Source organism: Leptonychotes weddellii, chromosome 5 (genome assembly GCF_054177405.1).
Source record: "Leptonychotes weddellii isolate Sample4059 chromosome 5, ASM5417740v2, whole genome shotgun sequence".
NCBI classification, from domain to species: Eukaryota; Metazoa; Chordata; class Mammalia; order Carnivora; family Phocidae; genus Leptonychotes; species Leptonychotes weddellii.
The window spans coordinates 105,489,931-105,504,241 of record NC_138373.1 but is presented as its reverse complement, the minus strand read 5'-3'; the positions used below and the strand labels follow the sequence as shown (position 1 = coordinate 105,504,241).

Sequence of the window (14,311 nt, the reverse complement as noted above, 5' to 3'; positions counted from 1 at the left end):
GGGTGGGGAGGGAGAGAGGGCGGAGCAGGGGGGAGAGAGGAAGGGAAAATGAGATAGACACCCCCTCCCCCCAGCAAAGGCCAGCAGAGGGGTGGGCCTGGGCGGCAGGAGCCCAAATGAGATTTTGAAGAGGGAGCTGGAGGGTGGGGGGTGGAGGCGAGGAGGAGGCGGGTGGGGGCAGCCAGGCCGGAGCTGCTGATGTATAGCGGTTTCATAACTTCCTCAGTATTAAAGGCAGGTTCATGGGGAGGGCAGCGCCATTAATCACCAGGCTGAATGGGGCTGGGATTTGCTGAGAGACGCGCTTGCTGTCTGCTGCGCCCGCCCGGCTCAGGGCGGGAGGGGGCAGGCAGGGATGCCCCTCCTGAACTAAGGGGTAAGACCCCAGGAATCTATTCTGGGTATGGGGCAAGCGGGTCCTTGCTGGTCGGGAGGGAGCTGGGAGGGGGCACTGGGGACCTTGGCAGGAAGGAGGAAAGGGACGAGGAGGGTTGTGGCAGGCGCTAGGGGAGGTGGAGTAGGGGCTGGGGGGAATGATGGGGGTCAGAGGCTGAGGGGTACCCTGGGGGAGAAAAACTGGGGAGGGAGGATTGTGCGTTTGAACATGAAATTGATCACATGTAAATATAATGCAAATAGCATGCAAATGAGCACAGGATTTCTCTGGGTCCACAGCTCAGGCATTCTACTTCTTGGACTGAGAATTGGGGCCAATTTGCATCCAGTTGCATGCCCAGTGCCTTGTTTCTTTATTATTAATATTTTCAGAGGGAGAACTCAAGGTCTCACTTGTTAAGGGGGGGTGAGGAAGCCAAGGTGAGGCTGGTCCTCTGGGCTCTTGGCGGAACGGTGGGGCCACCCCCAGGAAAGGTAACATCAGGAAAAATGAAAGGCCTAGTGACTGTGAGGGAGCTGAGTGGTTAGACTCCTGGGCTGTGCCTGAATTGGTGGGGGTCAGAGAGGCAGAGGCTCAGTCGTGATGCAGAAAGATGGAGAGAGACAGATCTCCATAGCTTTGGAGACAGGCTCGGAGCAGATAAGAGGAGGATGCGTCGCATGTCCTTCAAGGTAGGCTTTGTCATCGTCTCTTCCAGGTGAGGAATGAAATGATCAGCCCGAGCTTCCGAGGGGTTAATGGTCTTCCGAAGGTCGGACCACTGGTAACTGCCAAACCCCCAACTCCAAATTACCTCGAGAGTTGAGTGCTCCTTTCAACCCACGGTCGGAACATCTCTGAATGAGATAAACAAAAAAAGAGCAGATATTAATATTTTCAGCAGATATTAATTGAGCCCAGGAGAGAGGAGACTGAATGCTTACCTCTCAAAACAATCTAGCAGGGGCCGTAAGGCATTTTAGCAATAGGTGAACCACTTACCAGTTGGTGACAACGGTCCTCAGGGAGGTGCAAACAATGGGAGGATCAGAGAATGCTTCCAAGGGGAGGTGACATTCGACTTGGGCCTCGGGGAGTGAGGAGAGTGTATTCAGTGGCAGCATGTTCCGGCCAAAGGGGACAAGATGGGCCACCGAGCAAAGGCAGGAGAGGATGAGTCAGTGGAGCTTTCCAGTGCGTCGTAGGATGGAGTGTGTGGAGAGGGGACACTCCTCAGGCTGAGGTGACAATGGGGGATCAGGGTAGGAGAGGGCGGGGAGGCCAGACCAGGCATGTAGGTATCACCTGGAGGCCAGCCAGGAGTAGCGAGTAGGGTAAATCACTCATTCCATCATTGATTCAGTCAACAGACATTCCTCGTACACCAGACACGGGGCAGGGCTGCCCTGTAGCTCAGGAGGCAATGCCCAGATGTGCTACCTCCTTCAGGAAGTTCCGTCAGCAGCTGTGTCCTCATAGGTACACGGGGACATGGAGTCTGACCCTCACAGTGCTACTCTGAGGAGCAGATGGGAGAGCCCACAGAAAGTACTTCGGGTGGTGTCTGGTGGAGGAGGAGAACTCAGTTAAGGTTCATTGTTGTCATCATCCTTATCACTACTCTGAAAGGTGTGAAATGGAAGACAGAGGCAGAGAGAGGGGTCAGCCGTCCAATGCAAACTTGGGGAGAGAGGGAGCTGGGCAGCATGGGTGGAAGGAGGGGACAGGCTCAAAAGTGCTGTGGGGACAAGAGAAGGCAAGTGACAGAGCCAGAGACAAGGGCAGGGAAAGCGTAGTCTGGGAGCACTGCAGCGGGAGAAGCGAGGATGGAAGACTCATCCTTGGTCAGGTCCCTGCTCTGTTGTTGGTGCGCTGGGGGTGCAGGGCAGGGCAGGGCCTGGACGGTGGGTAGGCTGGAAGCTGGTATCTGGGGTCCCCTTCCCACTGGGCTATGTGGCCCCTCGCCCAGATTCCTCTTGACTCCTCTTCTCAGTTGTTTAATTTGGCTCCACGTGTGGGAGAGGCTCCTCCCACTCGGCCACAAGTCCTGCTGCAGGACTTGGGGATCAGTCGAGTCCCCTGGGCTGGCTGTCCGCCTGATGTCTGTGTGGTCTCCTCAGGATAATTGCTCTGGACAACTCGAACACCACTCAGACGGATTGTCCGGCCTCCTGGCCCCGACATCTCCCACCACTGCATCAAGCCAAATTACTCAGCGCCCCCCAGCCCGGGGCTCTGGTGAAATCCGATTAGTGAAGAGAGAGCCGCACGGTGCTGACAGCTCCTCCGATAATTGCTTCCCAAGTAAGCGATGCAAATCCACCCATCCAGCCTGTCCTGCCCCTCTCCTGGGGACCCAGGCATCCAGGCCCCAGGACAGGGGGAACACCTGAGTTGGAGAGACGTGGAAGCGGTCACCCGCCTTCAGTTAAGTGGCCATCAATCCATAAAGCTGGTCTGTGCTGCCTTGGGGCTGAGATGGGGGAGTGGGAGGTGGTGAGACTGACCAGAGACTCCACTGGCTCTGCCTTTCTGTCTTATCTGAGGCTGTCACGCTGCCCCTCAGCTCGCCCCTTGGAGAAGTAGCCTCTGTACCTATTTGCCAGTGAGGTAGAGGAAGGCAGAGATACAGAAGACACAGGGACAGGGACATGGCTGAACCTGTTAAGACACCGATGGATGCACCCACAGCTTCCTTGGTTCTCCAGTTCTGGGAGGGAGGTGGGAGCCGGACGTGTGGGACCTGCAGATAGCTTTCTCCCTCTGTGAGTCACCTCCCCACCGGGCTGGGGAAGAACATTGAGGGTTAAGGCCCTCACAGAGCTGGGATTGGGCTTCGATTCTTTGGAGGACTGGGAAGCCTGATCAAACCTTGAGACTTTTGTGCCTGTACCAAGGAAGACATGTTATGGGATGCGGTGGCCCTTGCTCGCCCCACACATCAGGGACCTCTCTCCACTTCCCTAAATCAGGGTCCTTTTAAGAGCCTGTTAATACCTCTTTCTTGTGCTTTTCCATCCTACATCTTTACCTCAAGTTCTTCCTTTCTCTGACCCTCTCATCCAATTTCCTGCTGATCTTGGAGACCTGAAACTTCCCTTGCAATCCTAAACTTCTGGCCCCTAGACCTGCGCATAAGGGTCACTATCTTTGTGGAAATCTCCAGGGATGTGTTGCCCAGTCTTGTCCTCTGTGTTTGTGTGTCTGATATGGCTCTGTGGTCTGGATCTTGGGTTCTCAGACTAGCGTCTGCCTGAGACCCTGACACATGCTCATAATAACAATAACTAACCTTTATGGAGCACTATTCTGTGCTAGGCACTGTACTGAGCACCTGTGTAACTAAGTCATTTAATTATCACAAAAGAAGAGATGGTTTACAGTGATTATCCCATTTTACAATTGAGCTAACTGCGGCACAGAGAAGTTAAGTAACGTGCCCAAGGTCACTGCTAGTAAGTGGCAAAGCTGGGATTCAAATCCAGGCGGTCTGAGTCCCAAGACCACACTCTAAAGGCCTCCGCCACGCCACCTCTCCTCTCCCATGCTCTTTTAATGTTTACTGGGCTGAGAGAGGGAAAGTGCCCAGTGTGGTGGAGCTGGGGGATATGGCTACCCTGAAAGGCAAACACCAGAAGCCCTTTGGGGTTCCCTAGCGCAGAGGTGGCAGGAGCTATCAAGGGTCACGTCTGGTACTTGGGGAGAGGGAAACATGGCCCTCACCTTTTCCAATGCCCAATATCTACTGCAGCTAGACAACTCCCCTCTCTACCCTGGGAGCATGGAGGCAGGGGAAGGGCTAAAAGATCTGCCTGGGAGCCGGTGAGCTGGGAGTCAGAGCTAGGATCACCAGAGGCCGATAGATGGCGCTCGTGGCCCAACACAGCCTCGGCTGCTCGCAGAAACCAAAGGAAAACAAACCCTCAGGTTAACCCCTTCCTGCCTGGGCTCCGGCCCCAGGAGCAGCCCGGTGCGCAGCGGAGGGCCCTGACCTAGGCCTGGAGTGACCCAACTCTCTAGGCTCTGTTCAGGCCACAGGTCTGCTTCTGCTCCTACCCTATAAGTTCTATCCATAAATGACAGTCAGCCGGCCTTTGGAGCCTTCCCAGAGGTCCAGGAGGCTGGGACACTGGCAAGACAGGTTGGGAGGGCCCCAGGCTAGGCCAAGTTTCATCTCTCAGGCTCTACCTCTTGAAAATCTATGGGTCTCTGTTTCTAACAACCCCCACTTCAGGATTTCTCACTTCCATCTTCCCTGAGAAGGACCCACCAGGTGGGGAGGAGTAGCATGGCCTAGACAGAGAAGTCTCCCAGACCCCACTGAGGTCAGCTATAGGGACTCACTGTGGGGTTGCCCAAGACTCAGTTTCTCCCTATGTTGGGACCTCCTATCTCTGGGCTCCTGGGACAAATGGGCTTATGGGGACAGAAACAGTTCTTCCTGGAAGTTGGCATTGGGAGTTAGGGTCCTATGGATCTCTGCTTGCCTGCCACTCATTTCACTCATTACTTTCTTACCAGACTTGGAAAGTGGAGGGGCTGCCATGATGATAAACTGGAAGTGGCTGGCAAGCAAGTGGCAGAGGGGTAGGATGGGCAGGAGGGTTGCCCAAGGGATGGTGAGGCTTCTAGAATTTTTAAGTAATAAGATGGCAACAGTGTGCCCCCCCCCCCAAATTTTTGTTCGGCAACATACAAATGCATAGATCTATGAAGACAGAGGAGCCTGAGGGGGCAGTCAGTTCTAGAAGCCTGGGATAGTCTTATTTCAGACATTCCAGAGAAAGAAGCAGAGGCATGGGGATAGATGTACACAGAGGGAGACAGATACACAGATACAGAGAAAAAGCTATACAAGAGAATAGGGATGGGGGCATGTGGGTGGCTCAGTCAGTTAAGCCTCAGACTCTTGATCTCAGCTCAGCTCTTGATTTCAGGGTCGTGAGTTCAAGGCCTGTGTTGGGCTCACACTGGGCATGGAGCCTACTTAAAAAACAAAACAAAACAAAACCCCCCAAAATAAGAGAGTAAGGATAGAGATACATTTACATAGGCAGGGAGAGGCAAAGACACAAAGAGGGAAAGAATCTGGCACAAACACAAGCTCAGGAAATAATAGACTTTGTGAGGTGGATGATTAACACTGTTTCCAAAGTCTGGCAAGGTGGGGGTGGTTTCTCGCCTTTGGTGTCAGAGAGCTGCTGCTCACATTTCTCTAAGGCTCATGCTGCTTTTGTCTGTTGGTAGGAGAGCAGGGGAAGGTTGGGAAGGGGGTAGCATCCTTGTTCTCTCACTTTTTCCTGTTCTAGGGTTTGCTGGTCTCCTTCTTTACCACCTGTAGGGAGACCTTGCTTCTTCCTGATCTCAGGCATGGCTGTGCTGAGGCGTACAGGAGGTGGGAGGAATCCAGAAGGCAATTAGCCTTATGGAGTTTCCAGTTTATAAATAAATATAAACTAACCTTATAGTTAGGACACAGAAATATACCGAGATGGAGGACAAGAACAAAACGAGGGGGCGCCTGAGTGGCTCAGTTGTTGGGCGTCTGCCTTCGGCTCAGGTCATGATCCCAGGGTCGTGGGATGGAGCCCCGCATCCGGCTCTCTGCTCAGCGGGGAGCCTGCTTCTCCCTCTCCCTCTGCTGCTCCCCCTGCTTGTGCTCTCTCTCTGTCAAATAAATAAATAAAATCTTAAAAAAAACCCCAAAAAACAAAAATAGGAGTGGGACAGCTCTGGACATTGATTTGGGTTAGGGAGTTGGGAGGGAATGGACTATTAGGTGCAGCCATGGGGTTAGGAATGTTCAGGGAAGTATTTGAGGGGAAGGATTGGGAAGGGTGGGAGATTATAGGGCTGGGTGGACTGCATGGCAGAGGAGGGAGAGAAGTCAAATGTGAAAGCCATGGAGACAAAGGCGTGGGCAGTAATGGGAGATGAAAGAGTCTCAAAGCCATTACTAAAGAGTTGTTAGGGGACGCCTGGGTGGCTCAGTTGGTTAAGCAACTGCCTTCGGCTCAGGTCATGATCCTGGAGTCCCGGGATCGAGTCCCACATCCGGCTCCCTGCTCGGCAGGCAGTCTGCTTCTCCCTCTGACCCTCCCCCCTCTCATGCTCTCTCTCTCTCTCTCAAATAAATAAATAAAAATATTAAAAAAAAAAAAAAAAGAGTTGTTAGGAGATTCCAGAAGTGCCTCTGTGGATGTTCTAGATATAGTCCTTGGAGGGCTGCAAAGGAGGGATCTCTTATCCTTGGGGCAGCAAGAGGACTAGAAATGGTCTTTTAGCCATTGTTAATACTCTCAGGTGAGTTTCGAGATTGGGGATGGTTGAAGTTCCTTGATTCGCAATCCTGTTTGGAAAAGCCTTGTCGATGAATTTTTGGAAGGATGTTGCCCTTTAGAGCTAGAAGCCAGGACCTCCGCGGTCCTTACTAAGCCTGGCCTCTTAAAGCTTGCTTGCTTTTTACCCCGATGTAAGGGTTAAACTACAATCCCCAGAGTCACTTAGGGTTAATTTAACACGCCTTCCGGGGATTTGAGTATTTCCGGCGGAAGTTGCCGCGGCAACGCCAATCTCTTTCCCTAAACAAAGTAGACTACGACTCCCACTGTCCTCCGCGCCCGGGGGTGGGGAAGGGAACCGGAAACCGGATGGAGCGCTGAACCAGGTGAGGAAGTAGGAGCCTGGGAACCTGGGGTCTTGAGGGGCAGGGTTGGGGCTCTCAGGGTTGTGGGGCGGCGTGGGGCAGGGAGTAGGAATGTTTATGCTTTGGGGACCCTTGCTCTGTTTGGGACTTGCGCCGGCAGAGGAAGAGTCGAGCCCACGGAATCGGCCCGGGGAGCCTGCGGGGACGTGGTTTTCCCGTTGGGCGGAGCCCGAGGGCGGACAGGGAGATTTTCTTACGGACCCTTAGCCGGCGGCCCTCTCAGAACCAGTAGAAGGGATAAGTGGTGTTTTTGAGTCCATGTCCTACCACTACTACTGTTAGTCTAAGGATTTGCTGATTGTCCTTGTAGATTCTTGGAGTGCCTCCAAGGGATAGGGGAATGGATAGTGTCTTTGATTCCTTCTTCACTATCAGGATTTAGTGTCAGAGAACCTAGATGGCCAGACTTATTGCTGGATCACCCTCCGCTTCCTTTGCACTTAGTATGACACTGTAATTTATAATGTATCTACGTTTCTTTCTTTTTTAAAATTTATTTATTTATTTGAGAGAGAGCACAAGCAGGGGAAGGGGCAGAGGGAGAGAGGAGCAGACTCCCCACTGAGCAGGGAGCCCGATGCGGGGCCCGATGCGGGGCCCGGTCCCAGGACCCCAGGATCATTACCTGAGCCGAAAGCAGACGCTTAACCGACTGAGCCACCCACGCATCCCTGTATCTGCGTTTCTTAAGTCTGGTTCTTGGTGGCTTTAGAAAGGACTTTCAAGTTCCTCCTTTGGGTTCTCATAGTGTATTGCTTAGGATGTTAAAGCTCAAACCACAGTGTATTATAGTTGTTTATCTGTCCTCTCTCAGTAGTTTATGAGCCAGGCCTGCATTTTATTCATTTTGGATTTCTTCCTCGTCCAGAGACGACCACAGTGCCTATCATGGAAGAGACTCATAAGTATTGAAAAGAATAAATGAGTTAACAGTTGATGGTAGGTTGGATGGAATTTGTGGTTTTCATTTCATAGAGAGGAGAGTTAAATGATTTGCTTAAGAGAAACTTGGAGACAAAACCAGGATTAGAAGTGGATTTAGACACCCAGACTGTGTCTCTTGCTATCAGATTAGGTTTGAAACTGGAACGCTGCGAATAAAGCCTTGTCATTCTTTTTTTGTACCCTGCAGCCTTGCTGTCTTCAGCACAGGTCTCTAAAGATCAAAGGTAGGCTCAGCCTAAGACTTGAGAGAGATCCCAGAGCTGGAGCAGCCAGTCCACTAACATTGGCACTACATGGGGATGTGCAAAGCAAGGGCCCCGGAGGTAATTTGAGTTCTCCACGGCTCCCTTCTTGGCTTTTGTTTGAGCCCAGTTGGCCCTGGTTAGCCATCTGGACAAAGCAGTAAAAGACTACTGAGATCAGTCTGGAGAAGGGTTTCTTAAGTTTGGCCCTGACTTTTTTTCTCTCCCACTTGCCCTAGGCTAGGGTCCGAGAACAGGTTGATGGATCAAGCTGTTCTGTCAACCCTGAGGTCCCATGAAGGAGAAGAACCCTGGTCCCTGCCCCATGGGAGGCCCAGACATGATGGAAACACACCCAGAGGCTGGCAAACCCTCAGAAACAATTGGAGTGCAAAGTGGGCAGCTGAGCCTTGAGTGAACTCCGGCTGTAGAAATGGAGAGGAGTCCATCGGGAAAGACTCCTTGGTAGAAGGTCGTTTTAAAGAGGATTGAGAAAGGTAGGATGGACAGAGTCTAGTGGGTGTTTGTTGACTACCTAATTAAAGCTAGGACCTTAAAGATACAGAGGGAAGTTGAACAGGACCTGGCTTCTGATCTGCTCAAGTCTAGGTAGGGAGGCAAGGTGTGAATTGGGGAAGAAGCCACTAACCGTGGTGACATGCAGCGGTTTGAGCCTTCATCAACCATTGGAATCACCTGAGGAATCTTGTTTAAAATACAGATTCCCAGGGGCGCCTGGGTGGCTCAGTCGTTAAGCGTCTGCCTTTGGCTCAGGTTATGATCCCAGGGTCCTGGGATCGAGCCCCGCATCGGGCTCCCTGCTCCGTGGGAAGCCTGCTTCTCCCTCTCCCGCTCCCCCTGCTTGTGTTCCTTCTCTTGCTGTGTCTCTCTCTGTCAAATAAATAAATAAAATCTTAAAAAAAAAAAAAAAAAAAATACAGATTCCCAGGTCTCACACCAGACCTCCTGCGTGGGGTGGGGCTGGGAAGTTACTGCATGGCTACAGTGTCCTAAGGAGGGCAGGCTTTCCAGTGGGATTGTTGGAGCTGCATCTCGAAGGATGGGTATGGTTTGGGTGTGTGGAGAGGCAGAGGAGTCACAGTCCTGGTTGACTTAAGGAGTGTATTTGGTTGGGTTTGAAGAAATGGCATGTGCAAAGTTTTGGGAGTTGGGGTAGGAAAGGCATTTTTGAAAGAGTGAGTGGAATGGTCAGGCTGGAACACTGGGTTTGCATGGGAATTGTGAGAAGGAAGATTAGAAGGAATAGTCTTTGTAGGCCACAGAACTTGCTGGAGTGCTCCCTCTGCCTCCTCCCAGCTTCTTCCCTCTTTCTCTTCTGCTTCTCCACTTCCTCCTTGCCTCCCAACCCCCACTTACATGCAACATCTCATTCCATCCTTTATATTGCTATTATTGAGTGGATAATTATTATTCTAGTATTTGGATGAGAAAACCTGAGGCTCTGGCCATGGTTACATAGCTTGTAATAAGGGTCTATTCTGAGTCCAGTAATCATCCTGCTGACCACTGAGGATTCTTGAATGTGGGCAAGAAGTTGGGCTGGGCTTGTGGAGGTTGTTGGATTTGCAGGGTGGCTGATTGAACCGTTTCAGGCAAGATGAGTTGGGTGGTTAAGAGCATAGCCTCGAGTCACATAGTTTGGGTTCAAATCCCAGCTTCATTACTTGCTAACTGCGTGACCCTGGGCAAGTTGCTTGATCTTACTAAGCCTCAGTCTTCTCACCTGTAACATGGGAGCAATAACACCTCATGGGGTTGTTATGAGGATCAATGAGGTGTACCCGGCACAGAGCAATTGCTCACCACCTGGAAGCAATTGTAATTAGCCTTGTGTAATTAGTCTCTGGGCTCTGGCTGTGCACCTGCATCTCATTCTTCAGCACATCGGTTTCCAGGACACAGCCCATCCTGGCTGAGCTCGTTTTATTAAGGATGACATCGGAGGTGCTGAAAGTCTGCCACCAGTAAATATATATTGAAAACCTCCCATGTGCTTGGCATGGCCTAGGAACTAGTGACTCAAGGCTTAAGCCTGATGGAAAGGAGGTTTGGAGTGGGAGATGACGGGTTATTCTCACCAGGTGACATAGGAAGAGGAGGGATACTTGAAGTGGGCAGTGAAAGGGCCCTTCACCACCAAGAACTGAGATGAGCTCAGTCAAACCTAGAGGGTAGGGGATGGCTGATGGTCTCTTCTGAGCCCTGGAAGGGCTCGCCATGGCCAGCCTGGATCCCTCTCACTCTACGGCTGAAGACTGATGGGGCCTCTGTCCTTCTCTTTTCCAGGTGGCAGTGACGTGGCTGTGCCCCACGCTTATCCACTGGGGCCCCTCCATGAGCCTGCCAGTGCCCTGATGGAGCCCCAGCCTTGCCCGCGAAGCGTGGCTGAGGGCTTCCTGGAGGAGGAGCTGCGGCTCAATGCTGAACTGAGCCAGCTGCAGTTCTCAGAGCCTGTGGGCATCATCTACAATCCTGTGGAGTATGCGTGGGAGCCGCACCGCAGCTATGTGACCCGCTACTGCCAAGGCCCCAAGGAAGTGCTCTTCCTGGGCATGAACCCCGGGCCCTTTGGCATGGCCCAGACTGGGGTAAAGGGTTTGGCTTCCCCTGGTGGGTGGAGTGGGAGGCTCCAAGGTGGATGTTTGGCTGTGCTGCAAGTGGGGGAGGAGCGTGTGCCTGGCTGTGGCCCCGTGTGGGGACGGGCCCCTCATCCCCTCCCAATACACATGCTGGCTCCTGTGGTCTCAGACACTCTCCTGGCCTCGCAGCCCAGAGTTAACCAAGCACATTAATGGTAGTTCCGTTTCCCCTGTGAGCTTGTCCTCTAATTGCCTCTGCGAGCCCTTCCTTCCGCCCGCCCCATCCTTACCTTACCTTGCCGGATCTCCTCTTTCCCTAGAGTGTGGTGGGGGTCGGGAGAGGGACCAGGAATGCCAGCTCCTCAGGGGAGACTGGCTGACGGGTGGGTATGGAAGAGATGCAGGGCTTTCAGCCGTCCTGCTTCTGTGTCTTAGCTGAGGAGAGGCTCAAAACAGAGCTGGCTCTAGGGCCTGCCTGCTTTCCTTTCAGACCTTGGGATGAGTGAATGCCCCTCAGTGGGGGTGCTTGGCAGATGGGGGAGGGGAAGAGGCTTCGGGGCAGGAGGCTCAATCGCTTTTATTGACCCCGACTGGGGGATGAAAGGTGATCAATGATGATCGATGGAAATGACAGCCTGAGGCTCCGGTCTGAGAGGGCACCGAGAGAGCGCTGGTCAGTCCTGTCTTTGTGCCTCCTCTAACCCTGGCTGTCTTTCTGTCTCAGACTGTCTGTCTGCCCCCAATACTACCCATCACATCCTGTGGAGGGCCAGATACTCCCATATGCTCTCTCTCTGTGCTTCCAAAGGCAAGTGGGGATAGAAGCAAACAGATTCTTGCGCACTACAGTCCACAGTGAAAAATTGGAGAAAGATGGGCAGGATCAAACCATAGGGCCAGAATCCTCGTCTCAGGCCTTTGGGTGAAGGGGGTGGGGGTAGTGGTGGGGTGTCCAGTATTAGAGGGTGCAGCTGGTGCAGAACCCAGGTGTCAGATCTCCAGACTGAAACCCTCCTGTCTCTCTCCCTCCCGGCAGGTGCCCTTTGGGGAAGTGAGCGTAGTCCGGGACTGGTTGGGCATTGGGGGACCTGTGTTGACCCCACCCCAAGAGCACCCGAAGCGACCAGTGCTGGGACTGGAGTGCCCTCAGTCGGAGGTGAGCGGTGCCCGGTTCTGGGGCTTTTTCCAGAACCTCTGTGGACAGCCCGAGGTCTTCTTCCGTCACTGTTTTGTCCACAATCTGTGTCCTTTGCTCTTCTTGACTCCCAGTGGGCGCAACGTCACTCCCGCCGAGCTACCTGCCAGGCAGCGAGAACAGCTCCTTAGGGCCTGTGACGCGGCCCTCTGCAGGCAGGTGCAGCTGCTGGGGGTGCAGCTGGTGGTGGGAGTGGGGCGCCTGGCGGAGCAGCGGGCGCGGCGGGCTCTGGCAGGCCTGACGCCTGAGGTCCAGGTGGAGGGGCTTTTGCACCCCTCCCCTCGGAGCCCACAGGCCAACAGGGGCTGGGAGGCAGCGGCCAAGGAGAGACTGAATGAGCTGGGGCTGCTGCCGCTGCTAACGAAATAAGGGCCCCTGTGGCCCGGCACAGGACATGTTCAAGGCCCCCAAGTCATCCCGGGGCAAGCAGAGGACTACACGCCCCCTGGCCTGGAGCCACAGGGGCCTTCTGGGCTCCCTGGTTGCCGGGGCCTGCCGTGGCAGGTCTGACACTAGTCCGCTGGCTGCATTCTTCCCCTTCCTTTGAGCACGGCCCCTGCTTCTGTGGTAGCTAAGTCCACAGAGACGGGGCGTCTGCCAACTGCGCTACCTCACTGTTGGCGCCGGGGCCTCTGCTCAGCTGAGATGGGCCCGAACTGTGACTTCTGGGGCCGTATTTGCTGTGTTAGACGTATTTGCTGTGTTAGAGGAAAGATCCTGCCAGGACCCCCACCCATCCTCCTAGAACAGCTTCCTGCAAGCTGAGCCTTTTCCTCACAGGGACCAGGACAAAGTGAAGGCTGTGGATGTTAAGAGTGAACTTCTTATGGGAGACTGAGGCTGGATCAGAGAAAGAATTCAGTGTGGCAGAGTGTGGAAGACCAGAAGACCTGGCTTTCTTCATCTCGGCTTTGAAGCTTCATGGCTTTGTGAACTTTATGACTTTGGACAGATTTGATGGACCTCTCCAAGCCTCCGGATCCTCATCTGTAAAACGGGGATCTCTACCTCATGGGGTTGGGGTGGGGATTAAGTGAGATAACACTTGGAAGTGCCTTGCGTCCTGCCTGGCGGGTGCTCCTTATCCTTCTTGCTTTTTTGCCTCTTGGTTGGGGCGTCACTGTACCACACTACAAAAGGAGCGCCCCCACTCCAGGACCTTGCTGGGTGAGGGGCAGATCCTTGCCCTGCCAGAGGTGGACCAGTAACTTTATGAAAAACGCAGCCTGTGATTTTTCAGTCTAAGCATTAAAAACTCCTAAACCGGGGTGTCTAGGTGGCTCAGTTGCTTAAGCGCCTGCCTTTGGCACAGGTCATGATCTCTCAGGTTCCCCACTCGGCGGGGGGTCTGCTGCTCCCTCTCCCTTTCCCTCTGCCCCTCCCCCCACTCGTGCCCTCTCTGTCAAATAAATAAATACAGTCTTTAAAAGGAAAAAAAAAAACTCCTAAACCCTTTTGTGTGGGTCCTTTTTTCCCTCCTGCATGTCAGAGATGGAAGGGGTGGTTTAGATTTTTCCCTTCTCTTACCTCTTCACTGTTGCAAAGGGTTCTTCCGGGTATTTGGGGGAGATGATGTAAACAGACCTCTAATTGTCTTACCATAGCTTAAGGGTCTCAGTCAGGGGTTTGTCTGCTGCTCGGGGCCCTGTGAGGAGCAGCTGATGGGTGGATGGGAGCACGCTAGCTCCACCTAACTCATTTCTTGTGTCTGCTGGATGACTGGTTGATGTGCCCCTTTAATAGGGCTGGGAAGGTGAACCAAGTTGGGAGTAGAGTGGGTCTTGAGACCATCTTAATGAGGAACACGTGGTTGGATTCTATCTCCTGGGACACGTCATCTCCATCTTTCAAAATTAAGATTTTTAGTATAGGGGAGACTGGCTCAGAGGAGCATGAGACTTGATATGGGGTTGTGAGTTGGAGCCCCATGTTGGGTGTAGAGATTACTAAAAAATATATATGTAAGATAAACTTAAAAAAAAAAGCAAGTCTTTTTAGTGTAAGTGTCCCCCATTTGTATAATGAAGAATTTGACGGGCTTTTGTCACTGGTTCTTGGGAAGGAAGTGTCTAAATCCTTGGAATTTCCCAAGTGATAGGAGTGTCTTTGTTATTCACGGAGGGCCCCTCAGACCACACACCTGCGTTTATGCTGAAATTGACTCTGGACCAGGACTATGCCAGAAAGGAAAGGCCAACCGCCTGATTAGAGGGTTGGGGCTATGAGCCGGGTGATACCAGCCTGAAC

The 14,311-nt window shown here is 52.9% G+C and overlaps 1 protein-coding gene across 8 annotated transcripts; it reads left to right on the top strand.

Moving 5' to 3' along the window:
- Nucleotides 1-250: 250 nt before the first annotated feature.
- SMUG1 (single-strand-selective monofunctional uracil-DNA glycosylase 1) lies at nucleotides 251-13,332 on the top strand. 8 transcript variants are annotated; one of them, XM_031019950.2, is made up of 6 exons: nucleotides 6,533-7,043; nucleotides 8,215-8,350; nucleotides 8,509-8,766; nucleotides 10,577-10,878; nucleotides 11,594-11,677; nucleotides 11,906-13,332. In XM_031019950.2, the coding sequence occupies exons 4-6, from the start codon at nucleotides 10,645-10,647 to the stop codon at nucleotides 12,431-12,433; spliced, it is 846 nt and encodes a 281-aa protein (XP_030875810.2). In that variant the 5' UTR covers nucleotides 6,533-7,043; nucleotides 8,215-8,350; nucleotides 8,509-8,766; nucleotides 10,577-10,644; the 3' UTR covers nucleotides 12,434-13,332. The 8 variants fall into 8 exon arrangements, with proteins under 8 accessions (XP_030875782.2, XP_030875789.2, XP_030875823.2 ...); XM_031019942.2 differs by having other exon boundaries at nucleotides 7,897-8,350; XM_031019940.2 differs by lacking the exon at nucleotides 6,533-7,043 and adding an exon at nucleotides 7,099-8,021.
- Nucleotides 13,333-14,311: the final 979 nt, after the last annotated feature.